The sequence below is a fragment of the Lepidochelys olivacea genome (assembly GCF_965140295.1).
Source record: "Lepidochelys olivacea isolate rLepOli2 genome assembly, chromosome: 1".
In the NCBI taxonomy this organism is placed as follows: domain Eukaryota; kingdom Metazoa; phylum Chordata; order Testudines; family Cheloniidae; genus Lepidochelys; species Lepidochelys olivacea.
The window spans coordinates 211720009-211747343 of NC_140411.1; the positions used below are offsets into that span (position 1 = coordinate 211720009).

Genomic DNA, 27335 nt, shown 5'->3' on the forward strand with positions numbered 1-27335 from the left:
TTGTATTTGCTGTGACTTCATTGTCTTTTTTTTAAAGCCTTTCATTCTGTCTTTTCGAATTTGTACAGGAGAGGCAGAAGTCAGGCTCAGTTCCTGAGAGGACTTCCCTCTTATCCCATGATGGCTTACTTTTCAAAAGTCAATTTAAATTACATACATTTTTTTAAAAAAAATTATATATTTTTTAGAAATCTAGACCTGTTATGTGTTTTGGTGTAACTTGCATTATCCTTATGTTAAATTTGCATTATCCTAACAAAACATTTACTTTATTCATATCTCTTTTGTATGTTGCAGGTCACAGTGAAAATGAAAAGACAAAAAACGATACAACAATTTTTCCACTCAAAGGCCTCAAAAACTAACCAAGGTGAAGAACACATCAAGAACCAAGAATATATCAACATGTCAACTGAAGGTTCAAGTGGTGTATCTACAGCCGACCAGCCCAAAGCACAAATACAGCTACCTATTGAAGAAACAGTGTCTCCAAAACCTAAAGGCATTTCCTGATGTTTGTCGGTCAAAGTGTTCCCATTTATTGAAGTTACAAAAGATGGCTACTGGTGCACCTCTTGCAAGAAAGCTTGCGAAGAAGGAAAGCTTCCCAATGCTATAACTGGTAAAAGTGGAGGAGCTTGGTTTGTCAAAACGATCAGCAAAGCCAATGCTGACAAACTACGTGAAAAGGCTGCAAAACACCAGGCCTCTGGAGTGCATCAACGTGCAGAAAGCTTACTATCTTTCCGCAGAAACTCAACTGACTGGCTAGAAGCATGTGGTGCAAAAGACTTAACAGTTGAAAAAGTGAAGAAACTCTCTCACCACATTCAAAAAATTTGCATACATGGCTAATGAATGCACCGATACAAATGGGCATCAAGTATTAAGTCATTGTGTCTTTTATCTTGATGTCAGTAGTAGAAGCTACTTTTGGATCAGTCAGAGAGTTATCCATTGAAAAAGTACTAGAAGAAGCAAAGACTTCAGTCCAGAAGTTGACTAATGAAGGCATTTATATTCAATCCTTAAGTGAATAAGACAAGAAGTGTTTGTTAAGACAACTGAAAAAGTACACAGACTTGATTCTTAAAAATCTACAACAGCGATTTCTAGATTCTACTCAACCTCTATGTAGCTTTTACAGATGCCTGTCCTATAAAACTTGACAGTTGAGTGGAGTGAGGCACTACCAGCAATGGGACTGCCATGTGATCAGGACAGGATAGAGAATTTGAACATAGAGTGGAATATCATGCGACGAATGAATGAAGATTTGACTTCAACTAGTGGCTCGACCTGATCTTTGTGTTCCGTGTCCTGGGCTGAAAGAAGTAGGAGTTCATCCCTTGCTACTCCCAGTCACAACAGCTACAGCTGAGCTTTCTTTTTCCTCATTGAATAGAATTTTGTGTTCTGAAAGAAGTCGCCTTCTGCCTGATCATGTGAATGAACTAATGAGCATATCAATTGAAGGAATGGAAGTACCGGACACAAGAGAAGCCACCAAAGATGAATGCAATGCATTCAAGAAGTTCATTAACAGAGTTGTACAAAATTGTAACACGAAACCAAGAAGGATGTAGATAGAGGTAGTGCTTCTTAGAAGGCTTGAGTAGCCAACTTTAATTTTGTGTTAAATCTCATAAAATGGTCATGAAACATTTTTCAGTTTTTCCTGTGGTGCCGTACCGCCCGCCCACCTTCACCCTCACAGCCTCACCCCTCATCGGCCCTGACACCCCCCACCTGTAAATTCGAACACCCCCCTCCCATTTCAATTCCTGGGGAAACCACTGCCGGCACCCCCAGCCTCTGCCCTCCCGCACTCCGAACCCCTCAGCCCCACCGCGTGTGGCTCTCACATTGAAGGGGTTTTGCCAAAGTGGCCCCCACTTCAAAACCAGTGGCGAGCCCTGCCCGGGACCACGGGCGAGTAGAAGGCCCCCGCAGCCCTGGGACCAAGTCTCTGCGCTGAGGCGCGCAGGGCCGGCGGCAAAGGGAACCGCTTCAGGGCCCGGGGAGAGCGGCCAGCAGGGGACAGCAGCGTCCTGCCGCAGCGCGGCGGGGTGAGTGTCACGCCCTGTGCTCGCGGCCCAATAAGCGCCCCCCGGCCAGAGGCCGCCACGGGGCTGGAGCGAGCGGGCTGGAGGGATCGCGGCCGGCTGAGCGGCGCCCCCGGGGAGCGGGGTAATGGCGGCGGCAGCAGGGGGGGGCTTTGGCGGCAGCAAGAAAATGGTGGAAATCTTCTACGACGTGGTGTCTCCGTATTCCTGGCTCGGGTTCGAGGTGAGGCGGGACAGACAGACCGAGAACCGCAGGGGGAGAGGGACGAGGGCAGCGGGGGCGGGGAAGAATAGACTTTAGGCCTGTGGAAGTCCTAGGAAATCCCCGGTGTTTCCTGAGTCTCCGAGCCCCAAGGTGCTTCCCCTCCGTGTCATTGCGGAATTTTCCCTGGCTGGCAGCAGGCCTGGTCCGGACCTTGCTGGAGAAATGGGAGATCATTTCTCCCCCACCGCTGCGCTTCTCTCCAGGAGAAGTGTGTGTGTAGTAAGAATAGTTTGCAAGGTCACAGCTCCCCTCTGTGTGTACTTACAGCTGGTTTGTTGGCCAGCTCTGGCTTACTTGGTTTCCTACAGGATTCCAGCTCTTGTTTTCTTTACAGAGGTGTGTTTGTGAAGTGAGCTGTAGCTCACGAAAGCTCATGCTCAAATAAATTGGTTAGTCTCTAAGGTGCCACAAGTCCTCCTTTTCTTCACGCTGACTGCGTTGCCTTGCCTGGAACAACCGAAGTTAGTACAACTGGATAAAAGCCAGCGAGGAGTGCTGACTGTTCACGGGAGAAAGTTACTCATTATACTTCAGAGAAGATTAATGTTCTACAGTTATTACTGGAGCACAGGTTATGAGCCTGATCTTGATCTTAATTACACAGGGCCTTTGGACTAAATTGAGCCCCATGGAAACTCAGTGAAATCAAAACCGTTTCAGGAACATCAGGAACCTACTGCACCTTACGCCTAAAGCTAGCTGGAAAATGCTGCTATTTTTTTTAATTTGCAATAATTCATTCCACACATTTGGAAGAGGAACCAGGTTTTGGGAGGGGTTGTCTTTGTTGTTTTTGTTTTATTTGTAGTTGGTTGAAAATGTTGTAAACAAACTTTTTAGTTTGCAGTTTCCCCCATTTCTCTCAACTATTTCCTGTTTCCATTTTGGCTAATGAAAGTGGGAGGAAAAGAAAGGAGAAAGGGGCAAGGAAACAAATTTTAACAACAAAGCCAAAAAATTCTCACTTTTGTCAAAAATTGAAAATTGTAACAAAACAAATTGCAGTAACTTTCTTTTTTTTTTAAATGACCTTTGTTTGTCAATGTTTAGAATGAGAAATTTCAACCCACTCTATTTGTACAAGACTTACAAGGGTGACTTTAGGGATACACACATTGACATCATACCTGCCTAACCTCTGGTTTTTCAGGGATTTCTCTAGCCTAGTGGTGGTGTTTCCAAAATCTCAGGATGTTTGTTTTGTTTTTTTTTTTTTAATGATGCTTTGGGTGGCATGTATGTTGCTACCGTGAAAATGACATTAAAATCAAGGCAAAATTAAGGCAATCTGAGGCTACTAGTTATGTCTCAAGCAATAGATAGTGGGTTCAGTCTCCACTGCCAGTGACACACTTGGGGCATCACATTACACGCTCTTTAAAATGAAAATTGAGATTCTCATTTTATCACATGACTCCATAGCTGGGTCCTATAGCATCTATATCATCATCTGGTCCTGGATTAAATAGATTAGAGCAGCAATAAACAGAGTTGTTCTGTGAGACAGGCCCAGAGGAAATAGATCTAATTTATACTCATGAAGTGCTTAAAGAAAGGGGAGATGCTGTTATTTTCCTGATTTAAAAGAGAGAAATGAATCTGCTGTGTTATTTCTTCTTCCTGCTCCAGAGAGAAACCTGGGTGCAGTGGTGCATTTATCTCCATAGCTATCATTGGAGTGCATTTCACAGGGGTTTAGGGCTGCTTGATATTTTAATTCCTGGTCCCTCTGTAGGAATTTACAAACCTTCCCCACAGTATCACTGGCATGAAGATCTGAAGTGCCTTGCTGATCCCAGAGTTGATTTCTAATGGTCTCAGACAGATCAGGCTTTATCTGCTAGATGTATTTCAGTGCCCAGATCCTGGCTTCTGTCAGAGACTGGGCCCCTGGGCCTCATTGCAGGTCTTAGATGTTGTTTATCCATTATTATTTGTCCCATTGCAGGTGCTTTGCCGGTACCGGCACAACTGGAGCATTGAGTTGCGTTTTCGTCCTGCTTTCCTTGGAGGCATAATGAAGGAGACTGGTAGGTGTTCGACTGCTCCTGACCCTCAACAGAGAACATCTGGAACCTCCTGCAGAGTGTGGCTATGAGAGAGTGGAGATTCCATCTTGCACTCGAGCTCTGGCATGGCACTGCTGTGAGGGAGCTCACCACAGACCCCAAAATGGATTCTATGGGGAATATCACAGACCACTGAGACTCCCTGCTGTCATTAGCCAGGCATTGCTGAAGCCCTTCCATTCTACTCGGAGGTCTAAGGCTTTGTCTACACTAGCACTTTTGTTGGTCAGGAAACATCCCTCTCCCCCCTCCCCCCCAACTGACAAAAGTTTCACCAGCAAAAGCTATGTGGACATAGCTACTGCTGCTCGTTAGATTTAATTATGTCAGCGAGAGGGCTCTGTCATGAGTTCTGTTTCTGGCTCTGTTGGAGATTTGATTTGCCTGAAATCGCAAAGCACTTCATCTTGCTGTGCCTCAGTTTCTCACTTTTAAAATAGGGATAATGATCCTGACCCTCCTTAGTAAAGTGCTTTATGATGAACAGCACTTTACTGTACCCAAAAGTTTATTTATCTTTTAAAAACTGATTTAGCTGGTGCAAACTCCTTTGTGGACATTCTTATTGGTTTAAAACTGGTTATGTCAGTTTAGCACCTGCAAATTTACTGATGCAAGTGAAACTGAAGTAAGCCAGGTTTAAACTCATATAAGAGTGTACTCACACAAAGTTGCAACTGTTTTACTAAATCAATATAAAATTACACTTTTCGTTAGACTAGTTTAAACTTGTGTGTAGACCTGGCTTACCTCATTATAACTGGAATCTTCATTTTGTAATTTCACCTTTTCTGTAAGGTAACCAGCCCCCAGCGATGGTGCCCAAACGTGGGGAATACATGAAGAAGGATATAGAGAGGATGGCAAAATATTACCAGGTCCCACTGCAGCTCCCCAAGGATTTCTTTGGAAGTGTTATCAGAAAAGGTAAGTAGAGGAGGCTGCTTGGTCAGTGAGTTGACCTTTCACCTTAAGGAGCTCTGGGTCCAAATCTTACATAACATTTAATCTCATTTTCCCCCCTTCAATGTCCTCTTCTTCTTCCCCCATTTGTGATTTGTATGAAGTCAGTGCATAGCTTCGCATGAGTGGAAATTCCTACTTGGGAAAGGGCTGAGAGTGGGATAGCATAAGAGTTTCTGCAGATTGTGACTAAGGTGCTTTGGCAGAGCTGGGAGGGGGAACAGCTCAGGGTAGGAGGCAAGGAGGTAGGAGGCAAGCCCACAAGCTCTGACACTGTAATATTTTTTTTCATCACTGAATTACATGAGGCACAGATCTGTGTTTAAAAATAGCAAGTAGTTTTGCAAATAAAAGCAGTAAGTTCAGATCAGTCCTATTCACAGGGTCATGTTACTTGTGACTGTTCAGATGACAGCCAGAAATTCATGACAATATTCACAAATGCTGAAAATCTAAAATATTAGCACAAAAATTATTTGGTCAAAAATTCATACAGGAAAGCGTGTTCTTTGTTATTTACAGGGTGGATTTGATTTAAATCACTAGTCAGGAAGGCTCGATTATATAGAAATCATGATTAAAAAGTGCATTCTTGTTGGTTGTTATAACCTAAATACATATTCTTCGCAACTCAGATAGATGTAGGTTTCATTTTTAGAAGGTACACACTATACATTTTTTAAGTGATTTATTTTGAAAACTTTTCAGATTAGTTTTACAGCTATATCAGAAAATGAATGATTGTTTGGTTATTTCATTTACCAAAGATAATTGAAGCACTTCACCTCCCAATGACTTCGTAAATATCTCCAATTCAACAGTTAATCATTAATATTTGGAGGATTTTCTTGCCATACTGTATTAGGAGAAGAACATCACCAGACAGGCATTTAAATTGTTTTGTTTAACTAAAACAACAATGTTATGTGTTCTGGGTTTTTTCTTCAACAGCACACATATAATATTATAACAAAACAAACATATGAATTTTTGAATTTAGTTAAACATTCAAGATTTTTAAAATCAGGTTTGTTTTTGTTAAAATGGTTTCTAACTAAAATAGTTAAATGAAATATTTAAAAAAACCAAAAATTAAATCGACTGTCAGCCAGGTCAACATGAGAAACTTAAAATATTGGCTTCTGCAGCTAACTTAGTCGTCTTCACCTTCATTTTCCTGTTTGTTCATAATCTGTAAAAGAAAAACAAGCTTTCCTGCTTTTTCAGGTCCCAAATGATTTCTCAGTTTGGAATGAATTAGTCCAAAGTAAGAAAATATTCTTTCTACACTGGCAGAAGAAGCTACTGCTGTTAAAAATGAGATTATCACTTCAACAGTCTCTGAATCCAAGTGCTTAAGTGACTTCTACCAGCTCACTGGTGTGACTTTCTTTAAAACATCATCAGCAAACATATATTTCTTGAATGGTTTCACCCTTAGCTCTGAAGTTTATTATAGTTGGCATTCTGGAGGGATGATTGCTGGATGGCCATGTCATAGCCAACTCCTCTTCTTCAGCAGTTAAGGTTTGACCCGGTACCGAGTATTGAGAATATTTGCAAGAAAATGAGCTGGGGATAGTGCTTGTCCCATTTGTTTTTTAATGCTTGTAATCATAGAATCCTAGAATATCAGGGTTGGAAGGGACCTCAGGAGGTCATCTAGTCCAACCCCCTACTCAAAGCAGGACCAATCCCCAACTAAATCATCCCAGCCAGGGCTTTGTCAAGCCTGACCTTAAAAATATCTAAGGAAGGAGATTCCACCACCTCTCTAGTAACGCATTCCAGTGTTCCACCACCCTCCTAGTGAAAAAGTTTTTCCTAATATCCAATCTAAACCTCCCCCACTGCAACTTGAGACCATTACTCCTTGTTCTGTCATCAGCTACCACTGAGAACAGCCTAGATCCATCCTCTTTGGAACCCCCTTTCAGGTAGTTGAAAGCAGCTATCCAGTCCCCCCTCATTCTTCTCTTCCGCAGACTAAACAATCCCAGTTCCCTCAGCCTCTTCTCATAAGTCATGTGTTCCAGTCCCCTAATCATTTTTGTTGCCCTCCGCTGGACGTTTTCCAATTTTTCCACATCCTTCTTGTAGTGTGGGGCCCAAAATTGGACACAGTACTCCAGATGAGGCCTCGCCAATGTCGAATAGAGGGGAACGATCACGTCCCTCGATCTGCTGGCATTGCCCCTACATATACATCCCAAAATGCCATTGGCCTTCTTGGCAACAACGGCACATTGTTGACTCATATCCAGCTTCTTGTCCACTGTAACCCGTAGGTCCTTTTCTGCAGAACTGCTGCCGACCCATTCGGTCCCTAGTCTGTAGCGGTGCATGGAGTTCTTCCGTCCTAAGCGCAGGGCTCTGCACTTGTCCTTGCTGAACCTCATCAGATTTCTTTTGGCCCAATCCTCCAATTTGTCTAGGGCCCTCTGTAATCTATCCCTCCCCTCCAGCGTATCTACCTCTCCTCCCAGTCTAGTGTCATCTGCAAACTTGCTGAGGGTGCAATCCACACCATCCTCCAGATCATTTATGAAGATATTGAACAAAACCGGCCCCAGGACTGACCCTTGGGGCACTCCACTTGATACCGGCTACCAACTAGACATGGAGCCTTTGATCACTGCCTGTTGAGCCCGACAATCTAGCCAGCTTTCTGTCCACCTTATCGTCCATTCATCTAGCCCATACTTCTTTAACTTGCTGGCAAGAATACTGTGGGAGACCGTGTCAAAAGCTTTGCTAAAGTCAAGGAACACCATGTCCACTGCTTTTCCCTCATCCACAGAGCCAGTTATCTTGTCATTAGAAGGCAATTAGATTAGTCAGGCATGACTTGCCTTTGGTGAATCCATGCTGACTGTTCCTGATCACTTTCCTCTCCTCTAAGTGCTTTAGAATTGGTTCCTTGAGGACCTGCTCCGTGATTTTTCCAGGGACTGAGGTGAGACTGACTGGCCTGTAGTTCCCAGGATCATCCTCCTTCCCTTTTTTAAAGATGGGCACTACATTAGCCTTTTTCCAGTCATCCGGGACTTCGCCCGATCGCCATGAGTTTTCAAAGATAATGGCCAATGGCTCTGCAATCACATCTGCCAACTCCTTTAGCACTTTCGGATGCAACACATCTGGCCCCATGGACTTGTGCTCGTCCAGCTTTTCTAAATTGTCCCGAACCACTTCTTTCTTCACAGAGGGCTGGTCACCTCCTCCCCATGCTGTGCTGCCCAGTGCAGTAGTCTGGGAGCTGACCTTGTCCGTGAAGACAGAGGCAAAAAAAGCATTGAGTACATTAGCTTTTTCCACATCCTCTGTCACTAGGTTGCCTCCCTCATTCAGTAAGGGCCCCACGCTTTCCTTGACTTCCTTCTTGTTGCTAACATACCTGAAGAAACCCTTCTTGTTACTCTTAACATCTCTTGCTAGCTGCAACTCCAAGTGTGATTTGGCCTTCCTGATTTCACTCCTGCATGCCCGAGCAATATTTTTATACTCTTCCCTGGTCATTTGTCCAATATTCCACTTCTTGTAAGCTTCTTTTTTGTGTTCAAGACCAGCAAGGATATTTCACTGTTAAGCCAAGCTGGCTGCCTGCCATATTTACTATTCTTTCTACACATTGGGATGGTTTGTCCCTGTAACCTCAATAAAGATTCTTTAAAATACAGCCAGCTCTCCTGGACTGTATTGTAACTCTGTCCTCGCATATTTCTCTTTTTAAGATCTCACTCTGTTCCTTCCCAATTTCTACAGCATCAGCAATAAAACAGCAATTTCCCTGCATTTTGTTCATGGCTGCAGAAATAGGCTTCAGGATATTCAGCATGTGGTCAACATTTCTCTTAAGCCCCATGTTGAGAACTTTGGCTGTGACAGTGCCATCTGTTTTTTCACAATTTTGTTCACAAACTGTCATCAGATTAGGCCAGTTCTTGATATAGTGCTCAAAACAGTCCACTACTGAGTTCCATCACACGTCTTGTGGGAGAGTTAGCTTTTTGTTCCTTCCACTTTTTTTTCAGAGCAGCTGCTGCAAAGTGGCTGTTATGGAAGTATTTTGCAATTTCAACTACATTAGCCTTTATTTCTGGAACACTGAAGTCTTTGGCTAGGAGGTGCATCAGATGAGCACTGCAACCGTATGTTATTAGCTTGTGACTCTCTTCTAAATAATTTCTTCTCATCTTGGATACATTTGCAGCATTCAATGTTTATTGGGGTGAACTTCCAGCAAGCTTAAATACAAGTTCCTTTTTCCTTATTTTTCGAATCCCAACTTACTTCCTGTTTGCCCCTAATTTATATAGTAATATTCTTAGCTATACCTTAACCAATCATTCTACTGAAATTTAACTAACCAATCCTAACATATTGTAACATGATTAGCTAACCAATTATATCCCACCACAATAATTAGATTACACCCAGCAAAATTAATTATACAGCAGACAGACAGAAACAATCACAGAACCAGACAGAGATTATACAGACAAACAATAGCAAAGTGGGAACTATAATGACAAAACGATATAGAAGTGAGGATTTCACATCCCAGCTATTGATAAGTGAGTTCTTGCCAGACAGGATGCTATCAAACTAAGTTTCCTTTTACATTTTCTAGGCACTTCCCTTTCTCTGGAGGTGATAGGAATACAATCCTGTCCTGATAGTGCCTGACAGCCCAATAGCACCTTATTTCAATGTGACTAGTTTGCAATGTGAGGATGTGACTGTTTGCTTCCTAGCTTATGGCTGCCTCTGCTGCTTAGCCTAAGAACAGGGCCTCAGACTGTCACAGTAAGAGAAGGACCTTACACTGGCAGACAGTGATTTTGATTCTTTCTTTTATACCTCTAACTAGCCAAGTGATAAGAATACACCTAAATTCTTAAAGTACAGGCCTTTACAGACAGGCCTGAATATCTATATCCTAACATAAGTATTCTGCTGTGTGTGCATTTCCTGATGTATCATATTGTTTCTGTAAGGAAGACATTCCCTTCTTCTGTTGTCACAAGCACATATAACAGGATCATTGCGGACATTGCTCCACCCATCAAGACTCAGGTTAACAATTTTACCCTCTAGACCTTTTGCACACTGCTCAATTTCTCTTTCATACACTTTATCCAGCAATTTGCCTGCAACATCTGCTCTGTTGGGTGTACTCTATCCTGTTCTTAATGACTGAACCATGTTATTGAAGTGTGGGCTCTCAATCACACAGAAAGGAGAGGTTTCAGAGTAACAGCCGTGTTAGTCTGTATTCGCAAAAAGAAAAGGAGTACTTGTGGCACCTTAGAGACTAACCAATTTATTTGATCTTAAGCTTTCGTGAGCTACAGCTCATTTCATCGGATGCATAATGTGGATACTTTCCACATACTGCATACTTTCCACAGTATACATCCGATGAAGTGAGCTGTAGCTCACGAAAGCTTAAGATCAAATAAATTGGTTAGTCTCTAAGGTGCCACAAGTACTCCTTTTTCTTTTTATGGAAAGGAGAGTTTGTTGCATAAACAAACAGGGCAATTTTTTCATCAATTACCACTTTTTGTAGACTGCTGGTTCTTATCACAAACTTATCTATGGTTGTTTCTGGATGATTTTTTTTTTCTTTTCTTTTTGCTACAGGTGATATACTGTGGCTATGTGACATACATGATGTGACTGAAACACTATCATTGGCAGATAACTCTGAAACTATAGAAAATGATGGTGATCTTGAAGGTGGATAGTCTTCAGAATCCTGCATGTTGAGGATGGATTTTCCTAAACAAAATGAGTCAATGCAGTTATTTAATTATTATTACCATACTGCTCATTTAGTATTACTCCATTGCATTCACTGACACTCAGTACTACTTTAAAGGTGAAATTGTAAAAGGAAGATCTGCCTATTTCAGCTATTTATTTTTTATCACAACTGCATCTAAAATGATAGTACCATAGAGTAACAACTGTATTTTTTGTTCAAACATGATGATTTAAGAATAGTCCAGAAGGAAGACAGGCAGTCCTTAAGAAAGAAGTATGAAATAAAAAAGTTTACCAACCTGAAGATCCTGCATGTTCAGACATGTTCCTTTCATCATCTTCAACGCAGCTTCCTCCTGAAAAGGAACACTTCTCATGATGTTGTTTCATTTGGCAACCAGGCCCTGTATTTCTTTGTTGCACTGTTTGCATTTTGCACACATACCGGTCTTACCCACAGGTAGAGGAACTTCATTAAAATATTCCCAAACTGGGTCTCTTTTACGGCCTGCTGCCATTATAGGTTTTCCCTTCTAGTGAGAGAATGGTATGGTAGATCTCAAATAATGAATACTACACTCAGAAGGACCTCAAGACTTCTGGAATATGCCGCTCAAGCAGTTTCACTTTTTTTGTTTCTACTGCCTGTCCCTCCCTTCTGACATTTATCTCCAAGCTTCTTCTCCTTGTCCAGATCTATTCCGCCCCCAACAATCTTCTGTTCATTGAACTTTTTTAAACTTTGCACTTTTAGAGAGAGGTAAGGGATTGACTCTGTGTCCACAAATTTGCAGAGAGACAGTAGGGTTGAGATCTGTTATTTCTCCCCTCTATATTTTACTTATTTAAAAACATTTTTGCTGTTAACATCTCTGGAGACACAAATCCACAGTTTGAGAACTGCAAAACTCAGCATCTCTGATGGTATCGTCTAGACTGAGCACTGAGTCACAGGGGGTAGATAGAAAGATTAACCTAAATAATCTATACAGAAGCCCCTGGAACCCCATGAGATTGGGTCCCTAATCCATGAACTATGGAACTCATTTACAAACCTTTTCTTAAACATTACATGAATATATTGTCTCATACTATAGAATTAGAATTTATAATTCCCTATTCCATGATGAGATATCTTTGAGTTATATTGTTTCTTAATTAAAACAGTCTTTAGATGGGTTTTTTCCTCAAAAAGCATTTTATCAAAATCTGATTTTAATAACTTCTTTTTAAAAAAAAAACATTGATTTTTTTTATTCACCCTGGTTATTTATTATACTACTGCTTCAAAAAAGTTTCCATCATCAAAGCAGAGTGCAGAACCAATTCCATGTGACTTAGGTGACCAGCCACACGCAACCAGAAACAAATTGCAACTGACTGAAGTGAATGGTTTACAACAACCCTGCATAGGCTGAAAATTCTTCATCAAGTTTATTGATTATTTAGAAATAATGAATAGATCAGTGGGAATCAGGATAGACTTTTGAATGAGTCACTCAACAGAAATGGGGCTGAATTCAAAACAAGTATTACTCGCAATGAATAGTTTGACCTGTTCTAATAGAGAGGGTTAAGACCCCAAGGACTGGTGCCACTGTACATTGGACATCCATGAATATAACTAGTGCTCAAGATATTAATACTGCTACTTCTTAGCACTTAACTTGAAATCTGCCATGTGCAGTTCATACATTAGTGAGCTAGTGCCTAACGTGCAGAGAAGCTGAGTACCCACAGTTCTGGTTAAAATCAGTGGAATTGAGGATGTTGAGCACCTCTGAATATCAGGTCCTATTTGTCTCTAGTTGGACTTCCAATTTGGAGGTCCCAGACCTAGAAGCAACTCTGGAAAGTTTGGCCCATGATGTTTTTGGCCATAACAAACTTTGAGTCCACTCTCCATCTGAAACCAGTGAAGACTGTGTTCAGCAAGCTATTCCCATAGATGAATCCCAACTACGTCCCTTTCCTAGAGCACCCTCTCCCTGTTCGGACCCTGCTGCAGACTTGAGTAGCTAACTCCTTGGGACAGTCCCAAGGAAATCCCATACAGAAGTAGGCTTCTTATGAACATTGGCAAGAGTTTCATTAATGGCCTTTTTGCTCCTTCGGGACATTCCCAGGGCAGTGGCAGACTTCATTGGTTGATGCTGTTCCTATGCCTCCTCAATATGTCTTTCTGTCTTTCACATCAAACTTAGGGAGCCTTTCTGCCATGCGCTTTATCACAGCCGTGGATATGACACAGCCACAGTTCCTGGAGCCCATGTCCAGAGAGCTCTGGATGCGCATCTGGTCCCGGGTGAGTACTTCTGCATATCCCCAATCCAGCTCCTTTCCCCATCTTCCTGACCCTCCTCTATCCACAACCATGTAGTGTCAGCAGGAGGGTTGAAATCTGTGGTTCAGGGTCCAATCCAAGGAAAGCACTACATTTCAAGTCAATTTCAGTTTCTGTTTCTTTCAGTGTGTGGATGCTGCACCAATAGTTAATTCCAGAGTCCACATAATCCAGTTCCAGTTTGGGTGAATGGGATCTTTTCCTCTTTCCTGTGGGAAATTCTCCAATAGGATCCCTGTCCTCAGCTGAGTTTTTCTGACTCCATCCCTGCAGGAAAACAGGGTCACTGTGAGAAATTCCCTTTGTAGATTCAACATCTTGTTCATAAACATTTAACCATTTGATTTACTCCTCCTCCTGCTCTCACCAGGATGAAGATATCACCCAACCAGAGAGTATATTGGCAGTAAGTTTCTCCCTGTCGCTACTGCTTCTACATTCATTTGTTGTGATTTATTGGATGTGGGTCTTAGGGTTACCGTCTGTGGAGACAAATAATTTTCACTGCCTGTGGATTTTTTAAGGGATCATTTGGAGTTATCAGGAAATTCCCTTAGGGAAAATGTGACTCCCATGTCAGTGACTCCAATCCCCTAAGTCTGTGGAAATGTGGGGGTAATTTCCCAAGTAACTTTGGTGCATTTTATTGCCAGGCCTAGGGTGGATATTTAGGTACCAGTGCATTCCCTAGCAGGATGCCCCGGAATAGGCAGTGGATACACAATTAAAATATAATAAACAGTAATAAAGCCAGGAGCAATGTTCAAGAGGGAGCTTAGGGAAGGGAATGGGTTTGCTTCTATAAAAGGCTTTTAACTTGAATTAAAATTTTATTCAGAAGGCAGATTGTAGAGGGGGCAGTGGTGGTGGTGTTGCTGGGCTCCATTCTCAAACCCCAATTTCTTGGTATGCCTTTCTTTGAAGTTGCTTTGAAATAGTGTCAGTTCTTCTTTTCCTCAGTTCCACTCTCTGCATCCTGCCTCTTCTGTTTGTTAGATCTCTGGCTATAATGCAGAGATAGGCAGAAGACAGTTTTCAGATCTGAACCAGGATTAGTTTTGGGGTTTGTGTTTGGGGACAAATCAAGGCCACAGTTCCAATTTGATCCCAAACTAGGATCTCATATTCTAGCCCTAGATGGTAGCCAAGTATTAGCTCCCACCTTAATTTTACAAACGCTATTTTTACGACTACTCTTATATAGCACTTTTCATCAGTATATCTCAAAGCAGAGAGGTTGCAGAAGATTATTTTAGGCAGTGTTAGCGTGAGAATCCAGGTCTCTAAAAGTCTTAAGCTATGTCTACACTGCTAAGTTGTTGTTTTTTTTTTTTTACCAAAAGTTATGCCACTTTTATTAAAGCTCTTTAATTAAACTGCTGTTGCATGTCCACACTCTGCTGCTTGTGTCGCTGGAGTGCATCCAAACTAGCAGCTCTTGCTATTACTATTACAAGAGAGCAGTGCACTGTGGGTAGCTATCCCACTGTGCAACTGGCTGGGTGCTTTGGGAAGGGTTTGCAGTGCCTCACCTGATGCAGGTTTCTCAATCCCATTTTTCCACGGGCATCCTAATAGATTGCCAGTCACTTTTCAACTGAAGTGTGGAGGGTAGCAGGGGAGAGTGTGTGTGTGTCTCCTCATGCTGTCTCGTAAATTCAGACAGCCACCAGAAACAATCAGTCCTGGGGAAAACCCAACATCAGCCCCTGCCTCCCTCCCTCCCTCCCTCCCTGGCTCTGGGACAGACAGACACGCACCCAACCCTGCCTGCCTCTGTGTTTAGTGTGGGAGACAGCAGGAACATTCCATGTTAATGATTTGCTCTTTGTTTCCCTGGAGCGGAGCAGCACAGCGTGCTGACTGTCAGAATGGAGCTTTGAAAGGGGAGGGGTGCATGCCCGCAGGGCTACTGAGTTCAAAACAATGAGCAGAGCGGTTACTTCAGGCATTGTGGGACACCTCCAGAGGCCAATGACAGCGATAAAAGCAAGCAAGATGTTTACGCTGGCACTTTGGCGATTAAAAAACCTTACCACTCTTGTCTAGGTGGTTTTATTAAAATGCTGCAACTGAGGAGATTTGTCTCAAAAAGTGGCTTTGTAGTATGTGCATCTCTGCTGTTTCATCACCAAAAGCTGCCTTTTGGTGAAAAAACTTGGCAGTGTAGACTAGCCCTTAGCCACACAGTCACACTACCTTTCAGAATAAATGTTCTAGGTATATGTGCTGTGGCTTGTCCTGTCTCTTTTCCCTCTTAGACCAGAGCTAGAACTCAGAACATCAGCTCTCCAATAGTCTACTTCTTCCTAGCAAATGTAAATCCAATGGGAAAGGATGTGTCAAGGCCACTCTTAGTGGCTGGTCCACATAGTAATTAGCAGTTACTCCTGTAGCTCAAGCAATAAAGCTGTGTGCTGTTGAACTGAGGCTTTAACTATGTGAGAAAGTTGCACCAGTTTAATATAAGGTGTGAATTCAAAATAAAGTAGCTAAATTGGAGCAAACCCCTGTCTAGATACTTATTTTGGTTTGGGAGCAGTTTTTTTCAGGTTAGCATTAATTGATGGGAACAGGTTTAAGCTAAACAGAAATAAGCAACCCTCAGAATGAAATAAGAGCAGGGAGTTGCAAACCACTTTACATTCAACTGGTGCAGCTTATTTGTATAGCCAAGGCCTGAATATCCAGGTTCAACCCTGCTGATGGTCCATTTTGTGGACTTTATGGTTACATGTGAGAGAATTTGTTCAAGTTGTGTTTTTTTTTTTTCTTTAAATGGGGTTCTTTCATTGACACAGGGAGATTTTATAGTAAAGATCTTTATAATCTGTACATTATGTTGTGACGCAGTAAGATATGGGTGTCCCACTTTTGGGCCCTATGTCTCACGTTTTGATTGTTGGCATCACACCATGGCAGATTTGAAGTTTGAGAAGTTCACTGCTAGAACAAGGGATGAGGATCCTCTTTTTGTCTCCAATGAAGTAGAACATGCGTTGCCCTTCTGTACCAACATTCCAGTTCTGAAGATCACCCACCAACTTCCAGTTAGGCTTACTGAGTTTGGTCTCTGTCATGCAGTGTCACTCCTCGTTCCTCTCTTGCTGTGTTTAGCAGGTTCCTTCCAATACTGTTTTGACACTTTTAATACATTAATACTCGTCTTCATCTTCTTTTCCACTACAGCACTTCATCCGTCTTAGTTCGTATGTTGAAAGTACTTAACTTGAACTAAGCGTAATCTCGCTTTCTCCCTTTTGCTAGCTAATTGAAAGCCCACCTAACAAGAGCTGCATATTTTGAGCCTGGGAGGTGATATCCCTTCATCTTCATATTCAAAAGTCACTCGGAATAGGTGATGTAACCAGGCAGTGGGAGAAAGTAGGCCAGACGTCCTGCCAGAGAGATGTTGTAGGAGGAATAATTGTGTGACAACAGATCTTCAAGCAATGAAGCTGCATGTAATTTATTATGTAACTATCATGAAAACAGCGGCTGTTCTTATTTTCTGTCTGTCTGCCTCCTCAGGCTGCAGGGGAGGCTGGGTTACCCTCAGCGCTGGCCCAGAAGCTACTGGCAATGACCTCAACCCCTGAGGTGAAGAATCGCCTGAAGGCGACAACAGAGGAGGCACTGAAATATGGGGTGAGAAGCTCCCATTGCCACATGGGATTAGATGTGTGTGTTCCTTTCCCAGCAGTGATATTGTGGGTCAAGGCAGGATGAAAGGGTAGATCAGAATACACAAGGATCCCATTGCTCTCAGACTTTTTTGTATTTTAAACACACATCTTGCAAGCCAGCTCAATACCCTCAGTATTAGTGCAGGAAACTATCTTTTGGGAAACCCAGGTCTGATTCCTGGCCCATTCCAAGGGAGGTGTCAAGGGACTGGCATGCCAGAGACCAGAGGTAGTGCCTGGGATCACTGCTCTCCACTACCATGCATGAAGGCGTGGTTTGATTCTGATTCCTTTTCTCTCAGTCCCATGGGATGACAGGGCCATAAGAGTTTTGCAGAATTCAGGCTTGGTGCATGGGACCCAGATTTGAGATAGAGAAAGAAGAAAGGAAGGGAAAGGGAAAAAGAAAGTGAGAGCGTGAGGGAGGAGGAAAGGCGATACAGTTCTTTGTAGAAGTTTTTCTTAGAACTGGTCTTGTGCTTATTCGTCTCTTTGTGATTCTCCCTGTTTTGTCTCCATGGGGGCATTAGGCGTTTGGAATGCCAGCAGTTGTGGCCCATGTTAATGGTGAATCTCACCTCTTCTTTGGCTCTGATCGTTTAGAGCTCCTGGGCAATGTTATAGGTGAGTGTTTCTAGTAACATTTCCCTCTGTTTTCTCTCCCTGGTAATTATCCATCTGCTCTAATGGGATGTGTAATGTGACAAACAAATTAACACTCTGGGGGTATGTCTACACTGCAATTAAAAACCCATGGCTGGCATGTGCCAGCTGGCTCAGGCTAAGGGGCTGTTTAATTACAGTGTAGACAATCGGGCTCAGACTGGAGCCCAAGCTCTAGGAACCTGCAAAGGGGGAGGTTCCAGACCTCGGGCTGTAGCCTAAGCCCGAATGTCTGCACCACAATTAAAGAGCCCTGCAGCCTGAGCCCTAGTCAGGTAGCACAGGTCAGCCTTGGGTGTCTAATTGCAGTGTAGACATACTCAGAGAATCAGAATCTCCTTCCCTCTTGGGCCAGGGGAAGGGAGAGCTATATCTTTGTATCATCTGCATGTTATCAATTATTTTACATTTTCTTCCAGATCATTGATGATAATAGTGAATATCATTATACCAAGAACTGATCCCTGAAGGATCCCAGTGAAGGCACCCCAAGTACTTAAGTCTCAGTTAGTAGCTACATGTTGAAACCTGTCAGTTACCCAGCTTTTAACCCATTGAGCCATATTGATTTTGAGTAGCACTCACGTTTAAATCAGAATATCAGGTGGTATTAATTCAAATGTCTTACCTAAATCCACATCTCCACAGAGTTACCTTTATCTACCAGACTTGAAATCTTTTCAAGAATTATATAAAATTTGTTTGACCGGACTCTCCATTATTTTTGCCTGGGCTTTGTTAGACTGACTAGCCCTTAATTATCCAAATCATCCTATTTACCCTTTTTAAGGATTGGCCTGACAGTGGCTTTCTTCCACTTCTGTCCTTTTCTAGTTTTCCTAGGGTTCTTAAAAATTAACATCAGTGGACCAAAGAGCGCCTTGATAAGGTCTTCTAAAACTCTTGGTTACAAATCAATCAGATCAGCTAATTTTACAATGTTTAACATTAGAATCATAGAATATCAGGGTTGGAAGGGACCTCAGGAGGTCATCTAGTCCAACCCCCTGCTCAAAGCAGGACCAATCCCCAATTAAATCATCCCAGCCAGGGCTTTGTCAAGCCTGACCTTAAAAACTTCTAAGGAAGGAGATTCTACCACCTCCCTAGGTAAGTTGTGTAACATCCTCCTTAGTTAGTAGAAGTTGTGTAACATGCTCCTTAGTTACCACTGTAAAAGAAGGTAATGCTTGTCTGATTAACTCCACTTTGGTGGCAATATTCCTTTTCCCCATGCCAGCCCCCTCCCCAGTGATGAGGTTACATGTTGAGCTCTGCCTCTGCTGGCAGAATGTCTGGAGACTGATGACCAGATGCTCAGCTGGGGAATGGTGCAGCTACACACTATGGACTAAATCCCCAGCTAAAGATCCAGACTTTTAAAAAAAAAAATAAAAAAAATTGAAGCCTTCCCAGTCACCTGATGTCCTGTTTTAAGACTGTCGGCATCTCCGAGGTGCCATTCTCACGCTACTGTAGCTGATTAAGGTGGAATTTTGAAAATTAATTGTAGGTGCTGGACAGGAAATTGCAACTAGCTAAGTCAAGTAAAAGTTTATTTTTGGTATAAAGTGGCAAAAAAAATTGAGCTCAGGTGAGACCCTGTATTTGTTGGGTGTAATAGCTGAGGAACCACCTGTCCAAATCATTTCAAATCTGACAGAAGAATATACCTCAATCCTAGACTTACCCTAGTAAAGGGAAATCAGCCTAAAACTTGTTTATGGATTTTAGCAAGGAGAAAGGGAACAAATTCAGGATTACAATGGAGACCTATTACTACCAGGACTTCATTAATCCTAAAATGAGAGGGGTTCTAGTTCCATTTCCATAGCAGACAGTCCAGTTGGATGTGTATTCTGCTTAGCTTATAGTTTTGTGATTTCTTTTTTGTTCTAAAATAACTTTGATTTTAATTAAGAGAACTGGCATAGGTTGTGGTGACCGTAAAAAAACAAAACAAAACAAAACACAGCATTACCCACTGTTGGATGAGCCAGAAAAAGGGAAACTGAATTTCAACCTCAGATTTGGCAGTGTTTGGGGAGTGGCGTGTCAGTCATGGGAAATGAGTTCATGATCCCTTTTTGACCTAGCACTGGGAGGAAACTGGCTAAGGGATGCCAGGCTTGATGACAGACTCCATAGCCCATCCTTAACCCCCAGATCTTAACATTCAAGCTTATCTTTGGTGCTGGGCAGTACATGTCAGGTAGCAAAGTCCAGTAGCCTAGATGTGAAAAGCTCTGCATCCCATTAATTACGTTCCCATTCCAGCACAATTACCCATTCCATGAGGAGGAAGGGCAGCCTTACCCTGCAACCCACCCCCAGTATCAGGATTTAATTTATGTTGGCTTTTCTTACAGGAGAGAAATGGCTGGGACCAGTTCCTGCAGCTTCAAAACCCAGGATGTGAGAAATCCAGGTGCAATATGAAACAACCAGAAAATAAGTGACTAAAATTCAAATGAAGCAGTAACATCCATGCCTGAGACGTGGCATCTAGGGTCCCAGAGGGTCTGGGAGAAGAGCAGTGATGTTCCCCTGGAATCCTCTGTCAGAAGAATAATGGGGACTCTAGTTCTACTGAGGTAGAGTTCTGTGATAGACTGAGACTGATTTTTCACCATACAGAGAGATTTTTCCAGGCAGGTTGGGGATGTGGTGACATTTTGGTGAGTGAAATGTTAATACAGGGTCATGGGCAGTGGCAGAGCTCTGGCTGGCTGATAAGGGTGATTGAAATCTTGTCTCACTAGTAGTCTGCAGTCTGAAAGTGCGCTGCTGAGAACAACTCAGTTTGTTTCACCCTGTGAAGTGTAAATGCTTGTCAGGATTTTGTCTCAATCTACCCAAGGTGGGCAGTATTTGGTGATCAGTGGGAACTGCTAGGGGCACTACAGCTGTAAGTTTTATATATTCCAACTCTCCTGACCTGGCTGCAGGAAATTGTTTTCAGGCTGAGAGCTCAGAGCAGGGTTTGAGTCCTGTCTGTATCAGTGCCTTGCAGCTCAGCCCGTATTGCCAGTCCATTGCCTCATTATCTCTGCATTGCTGTGCACTTGAACGCCTCTCATGTGGTTGTTGTATAATGTAATTCTCTCTCTCTCTCTCATTATCTGAATCCCTCACTTGGAATAAATTTCATCTGATTGTTAGCCTGGACACTGGCTGATTATTCCCCCACAAAGTGCAATTTATTCTACTAGTGGAATCCTCAGCCCCGATTTAGGTGCCTCACAAAATAAGAAACAAATACAGCAATATCTAGGTCTCTATATCAGAACAGACCAATATCTCAAGTGGCCTAGTGACCTGTCTGCCATATCACCTCTAGGAGTCACCACTTCCTTGGCTGAGCATGTTTGGGCTAGGAGACCGCTCTCCCTGGCGTGAGTGTGACTTGGCTGGGAGCCACAACAGCCTGGGTGACTGATTTTTTTCTCTCTCCTGGGCAGTGTCGGGGATGGGACACATACCAGGGTTGGCGAAGGACTGTTGCTTTGGAATTGGGGACTAGCACTGTGAGAGGTCCCCTCCCGTGGGTGAAGCAAGCTCTTTTTCTCTCCTCCTCCTTTCACCCCTCACTTCCCCCTCCCCCATGCAACCCCGCCCAAAAATGACAACAAACTATACAATGCCCTGAATTGTCTTAGCATCATGAGCATTTTTAGAGGACTGTAGCGTGAAGATGTGAGCGTGCCAATAACAGCCTCACAGAGCCCAGGGTCGGTTGGCCACAATCTCCTTTTATTGCGAGCCCAAGATGCCACACACACACACACCACAAGCATGGAGCGAGGGTCAGAGATTCACATTTACACATCTTGCTACTGCAGGGTACAGAGAGTGGAGGGCAGAGAGAGAAAAGGGAGAAGACACAGAGGGAAAATGAACTCCTCAAGGATGAGGCTGGGGAACTCATCAGGTACTGTAAGAAGAATGACTCCCAACTGGACAATGTTTCCTACAATAAGTTTGCCGTGTGATGAAAGATGGGGGAAGGAGAGACCTTCATGTACACACATTCTGAGGGGACGGGCATAGCTCTCAATGGCTTCAGGGCCTGGGCCTCTCTTTAAATGACAGGGTTACAGTAATGACCTTGGAGGTCAATGGCAAATTCCATGTCAATTCATATGGCAGCAATCATGAACTGGATTTCTCTGCTGCCTCCAAGAATGGACTCTTTAAGTGCTGTCTTCCCAAGAAGAGAAGACCATGAACAGGCTATCTGAACCCTTCTGCAATGGACTCAATGGGGAAAGTTTTATACCAGGAATAAAAACAAACTGAAAGTGCTCCCTTTTCACTCTCTCCCCTCCACTGGTGGATGGAAATCCCCTAGTGGAATAGCTTGTTTCTGGCCCCCGAGGTGGTTGAACTGTAATGATATACTTGGATGAATTAATGCCACATTTGGTTTCATGGTTGGTTTTCTGGCTGCTTTTGACACAACCATCACTGGAGGAAGCAGAAGGGCCAGCAGTCTTGGGAATCCAGCTTTGTCTCCTCTGAATCTCTAAGGTGAGGAGTAGCCAGTCCCTTCACTTCAGCAGCAAATCCTGAGAGAGAGAGAACCAGACACGCAGTCAGTAAAAGCAAGTTCCCCTCACACAAATCTTACAGCTGCCACTGCTTCTGAAGGGACCATCTGGCCTCACTTGTTCTGTCTACTCCTCAACCTGACCACCTCCCTCCACCTCAGATAAGATAGTGTCATTCATGAGAAACTCCTGTGGTGCAGCCAGCAGTCTCCTCTGTGATGGTTAAATCCAGGTTAGGATTTAAGGAGACCCTGGGGATGACACTAGGCAGCACAGGCTGCTAGTCTAGGAGTAAAGAGAGCCTCAGAGAATTTGTGGTGCACATTTGGTTGTTTCAGTGCAGGCCTGACTAAAACATCTCCAGGGTGAGAGACAGAATTTGCCATTGAGCCAAAGACCCTGGACCAATCTTGCAAGGTGTTAAGCACCTCTGGAGAGATGAAAAATGCCCTCAACTCATGTGGTTTGAAGATGAGGATTTTCAGCACCTAGTGTTACTAGGCCCAGGGGTAGCTATAGGGCAGAAGCAGAATTACCGACTGGCCATTTAGGGTTATGCACATAGAATGGGCAAAAATTTTCAGCTGAACCTTTTTTTACTGAAAAATGCAAATTTGGGTCACCTGACACATCTCATCAATTTGCCAAAGTCACCAAGTGCTTTTGGTAAAAAAATAAATACATAAGTAAAAGCTTGATTTATTTGTATTATTGCAGTGCCTAGGGGCCCTAGTCATGGTCCATCATCCTGTTGTGCTAGGCGCTGTACAGACACAGAACAAAGAGATGGTCCCTGCCCTAAAGATCTTAGTCTAAATAATGTTTCATTTAGACATTTTCAAAATGAAATATTTAGATGTTTCAATTCTAAATGACTTTGTGTTGAACTTGAACTTTATTTTTAAAAATTGACAAACATTTAAAAAACTCAAAAGCCAGATGAAATGGTTTGTTGAACCTGAAACAGTTTTTTTTTCTGACTTTTCAGAAGGACCAGCAAACAGAAAATCAGCTATTCCTTCTAAATGCAGTGTACTTCCCTGTGGGTGTTTCCTCCGCTGCCTTGTCTCCCCCACGGTTATATTGCTAAATCTGCAGTCCCTGTGGGGAGCGTGTCACAGTCTGACATCCGCATTACCCATGGGGCAGTGGGATACTTTGCTGTCAAGTCAGAGAGAGGAAGTTTGTCACCTGGATAACTGACTCACCAAGACATTAACAAAACCAGAGAAATTGCTCCCACTGCATCTCAGAAACCCTAGGGACCCTGCTGCTCAGAGAGCTCCCTCCAGCCCTGCTACCACTCACCCCATTATTACTTTGTCTAGTAGCTGATAGTCACATTATGACTATCTGAAAAAGCTGTAACACTGCAACAGAGAAGCACATCCCACCGATGGACAGACTGAAAGCAGCAGACAGACAGACATGGAAACAGATGCAAAACTAGCCGGTGAGCAAGAGATGGTTCAGCAAAATAAGAAAAGCCTGGGAACCATGGGGGATGTCTGAGCAAAGTGGGAAACTTAAAGAGCATTTGGGGGAAAGGGGACAGCACTAAGAAGGGGCCAGAGTACGATGAGGCAGGGAGAGGTGGCTGGGGAAGGTTATGTTGTCGAGTGGGGTGCAAAGAAGTTGCCAGAGAAGGGGGCTCAGCTAGATGTGTAGGGGCACAAAGAGTTGGCCATGGAAGGAACCACTAGGATGTTGCTTCATTGTGAATCTGCCTCGTGGAGGGGTGGGGATGGGGCAAAGGCCCCTTCTCATCCTTCACAGTTCAGCTACTTGCCTCCAAACCTCCAAGCAGGGGCATGAAGGCTCCTAGTATGTCAGTTACCTGTACATTACCCAGCATGCACTGTGACACCCCTCCAGCGATGACATCACCGCACAAAATGGAGGCCTGTAGAACAAGGAAATGGCAGTTCTTTAACCTTCCCTAAAGCATCTTCCCATAGCCAATCCTGTAATAAATTAACTTAAAGGATTATTAAGAGGAAAAAGGAATGAGAGAGTTATTTACAGGGTAAAGCAAACAAACATATATACAGATGAGTTGCACTCTAAATCCTAAGAGTGACAGAGTTGTAGTGATATGTTGTTTCAAAGTGTCTTTCCAGGCAGACCCAGGGGAAACCCTTTGGGCTCTCTGGCTTCACTTTGGTGTCTCTGACTCTGTGGGAGTTCAAAGAGCAAAGTGATGGAAAAATTTCCCTGTGTCTTTTTTTTATTTCCTTCATGCAGCTGCCAAGTCCATAGGATGAGCCATTCACCTGTGCCTTGTATTGCAATGTTCCTTTATGGCCCAGCTGATTTTGGTAGTTCTGCTGGATGGATATGGTGGAGACACTCTTCCCATCTGAGTTTACAAGTGTAAGCCAGGGAATGGTCCCGCTATTGTGTGGAACTTTCCTGGCTTATACACTACCCCGGTGAAGTAGGCTAGCGAAAGGATCTGAGTCCTTGCTCCCACTTCCTTTACCCAGAGGCCTGCCTGACCTCAAGGGCTCCCCTTCCACTCTCCTGTGTGGCAGAGTCCACGTAACCCCAACAAGGCTGGGCCCAGGATTCTGGGGGGCTCGACCCCCCCCAACCTTGTTGTGGTCACTTAGGGCAGGGGGTAGGGTGTCTCCACTCCGGGGTGCTCTCTCTGCACTGGACGCTTCCCTGACCCACCGATCATTACATATAGTTCAAAGCAAATACAATTTATTAAACAGCAATCAATTAAAAAAAGATAAGGAAAAAATGGGAAAGGTTAAAGGAAAACACGTCACCCCTCTCTGTGGTACGGGGTTGTTAGGATATAGATATTCAGGCCTGTCGGTAAAGGCCTGTACTCGAAGAATTTAGGTGTATTCTTATCACTTGGCTAGTTAGAGGTATAAAAGAAAGAATCAAAATCACTGTCTGCCAGTGTAAGTTCCTTCTCTTACTGTGACAGTCTGAGGCCCTGTTCTTAGGCTAAGGCCTTTGGCTAAGCAACAGACGCAGCCATAAGCTGGGAAGTGAACGGTCGCCTCCTCACATTCCAAACTAGTCACATTGAAAGAAGGTGCTATTGGGCTGTTAGGAATACAATCCTGTCCTGATAATGCCTATCACCTCCAGAAAAAGGGAAGTGCCTAGAAAATGTAAAAGGAAACTTAGTTTGATAGCATCCTGTCTGGCAAGAACTAACTTATCAATAGCTGGGATGTGAAATCCTCATTTCTTTGTTGTTCTATCACTGTAGTCCCCATTTCCCTATTGTTTGTCTGTATAATCTCTGTCTGGTTCTGTGATTGTTCCTGTCTGCTGTATAATTAATTTTGCTGGGTGTAAACTAATTAAGGTGGTGGGATATAATTGGTTACATAATCATGTTACAATATGTTAGGATTGGTTAGTTAAATTTCAGGAAAATGATTGGTTAAGGTATAGCTAAGCCGAACTCAAGTTTTACTATATAGTCTGCAGTCAATCAGGAAGTGAGGGGGGGGAATGGGAACAGGGAATGGGGGTAAGGAAATTGGAATCATGTTTGGCTAAGGGCAGGAATGGGAACAGGGACACAGGTGTAAGGCTTTGTGATGTCAGATCTGGGAAGGAGGATACTAAGGAAGGAAACTGGAATCATGCTTGCTGTAAGTTCACCCCAATAAACATTGAATTGTTTGCACCTTTGGACTTTGGGTATTGTTGCTCTCTGTTCATGCGAGAAGGACCAGGGAAGTAAGTGGATGAAGGAATAAGCCCCCTAACAGGGGTCATCACAACCAGCATCTCCGGAATGTAAGGGAAGTTCAGTCTGTTCCTCACAAGTCCCAGGCCTCCTTCTCAGACTCTGGCTGTGCTGCAGGGGTGCTGCGGGTCGGACACTTGCTCTGGTGGTGGCCACACGCTCTCAGGCTGTAGGTGGCAGGACCTTTCTTCCCAGCATCGCCTCTGCCCCATCGGGGTTACGATCCCCCTCCAAGTCTGGCCTTCAGGGCCTCTTGGCTGGTGGGGTCTCCCTGCGCTGGGCCCGTTGCCCAGGGTCCCCCTCGCTCTCCCCAGCTGCTCACCGCACTTGGCTCCGGACTGCTCCAGTTACAGCTCAGCTCCGCCTCAGCACTGCTGCTGCTGCTCTGCCTCCAGCTCCCTGGGCTGCTTCTCTGGCCCCTCTGGCGCTGGTTGCTGCAGCTCTCCTCCCAGGACAAGTCTGCACTGTGGGCTGCTTCTGTGACTCTGCTTCCTGAGCTGCTTTTCTGATCACTCTGGATCTGGCACAGCTCTGCTCCCCAGCTCATCTTGGGCCCCTGCTTTCTCCCTAGCTGGGCCTCACTATGTCTGACCCAAGCAATTCCAGCTCACATGGAAGATGGGACCCCCCCGTTCTCCTGACTCCCTGATTAGCCTGCCCGCCCTGTCAATCTGGCAGAACTGAAGCATTGGCACTATCATAAAGAACAAAATTATCAGACACAGAGATTAACATAATTTGTTGGGAAATAGTCAACGTGGTTTTTGTGAAGGGAAATCATGCCTCACCAATCTACTAGAATTCTTTGGGGGGGTCAACATGCATGCAGACAAAGGAGATCCAGTGGATATAGTGTATTTAGGTTTTCAGAAATCCTTTGCCAAGGTCCCTCACCAAAGGTTCTTAAGCAAAATAAGCAGTCATGGGATAAGAGGGAAGGTTCCCTCATGGATTGATAACTGGTTAAAAGATAGGAAACAAAGGGTAGGAATAAATGGTCAGTTTTCAGACTGGAGAGAGGTAAATAATGGTGTTCCCCAGGGATCAGTACTGGGCCCAGTCCTATTTAACATATTCATAAACGATCTGAAAAAAGGGGTAAACAGTGAGGTGGCAAAATTTGCAGATGATACAAAACTACTCAAGAGAGTTAAGTCCCAGGCAGACTGCGAAGAGCTACGAAATGATCTCACAAAACAGGGTGACTAGGCAACAAAATGGCAGATGAAATTT

General features: G+C 43.6%; 1 protein-coding gene and 2 long non-coding RNA genes across 6 annotated transcripts; 2 read left to right on the forward strand and 1 right to left on the reverse strand.

The window, feature by feature from the left end:
* Positions 1-2033: 2033 nt before the first annotated feature.
* Positions 2034-20989, forward strand: LOC311524957 (glutathione S-transferase kappa 1-like). 4 transcript variants are annotated; one of them, XM_084636628.1, is made up of 9 exons: positions 2048-2289; positions 4280-4361; positions 5199-5327; positions 11013-11108; positions 13340-13440; positions 13850-13885; positions 17011-17127; positions 17696-17789; positions 20198-20989. In XM_084636628.1, exons 1-9 carry the CDS (start codon positions 2194-2196, stop codon positions 20245-20247), a joined length of 801 nt encoding a protein of 266 aa, XP_084492754.1. In that variant the 5' UTR covers positions 2048-2193; the 3' UTR covers positions 20248-20989. The 4 variants fall into 4 exon arrangements, with proteins under 4 accessions (XP_084492755.1, XP_084492754.1, XP_084492757.1 ...); XM_084636629.1 differs by lacking the exon at positions 13850-13885 and having other exon boundaries at positions 2034-2289; XM_084636630.1 differs by lacking the exon at positions 11013-11108 and having other exon boundaries at positions 2066-2289.
* Positions 20990-21560: 571 nt separating this feature from the next.
* On the reverse strand, positions 21561-24265 carry LOC311524993. Its single transcript, XR_014712655.1, has 2 exons — positions 24216-24265; positions 21561-22396 (listed from the first exon to the last, which is right to left on the reverse strand). It is a non-coding gene; the product is annotated as an uncharacterized lncRNA (long non-coding RNA).
* On the forward strand, positions 21676-26039 carry LOC311524983. The gene is made up of 2 exons (XR_014712653.1): positions 21676-21759; positions 23367-26039. It is a non-coding gene; the product is annotated as an uncharacterized lncRNA (long non-coding RNA).
* The last annotated feature ends 1296 nt before the right edge of the window (positions 26040-27335 follow it).

What these genes read in the sequence shown, in the direction of transcription:
- LOC311524957 (XM_084636628.1), top strand. Translation starts at nt 2,194, where the DNA reads ATGGCGGCGGCAGCAGGGGGGGGCTTTGGCGGCAGCAAGAAAATGGTG. An exon ending in AAATGATGGTGATCTTGAAG is followed by an intron (nt 11,109 to 13,339) that starts GTGGATAGTCTT and finishes CATCAAACTTAG; the next exon opens with GGAGCCTTTCTGCCATGCGC. An exon ending in GGATGCGCATCTGGTCCCGG is followed by an intron (nt 13,441 to 13,849) that starts GTGAGTACTTCT and finishes TGCTCTCACCAG; the next exon opens with GATGAAGATATCACCCAACC.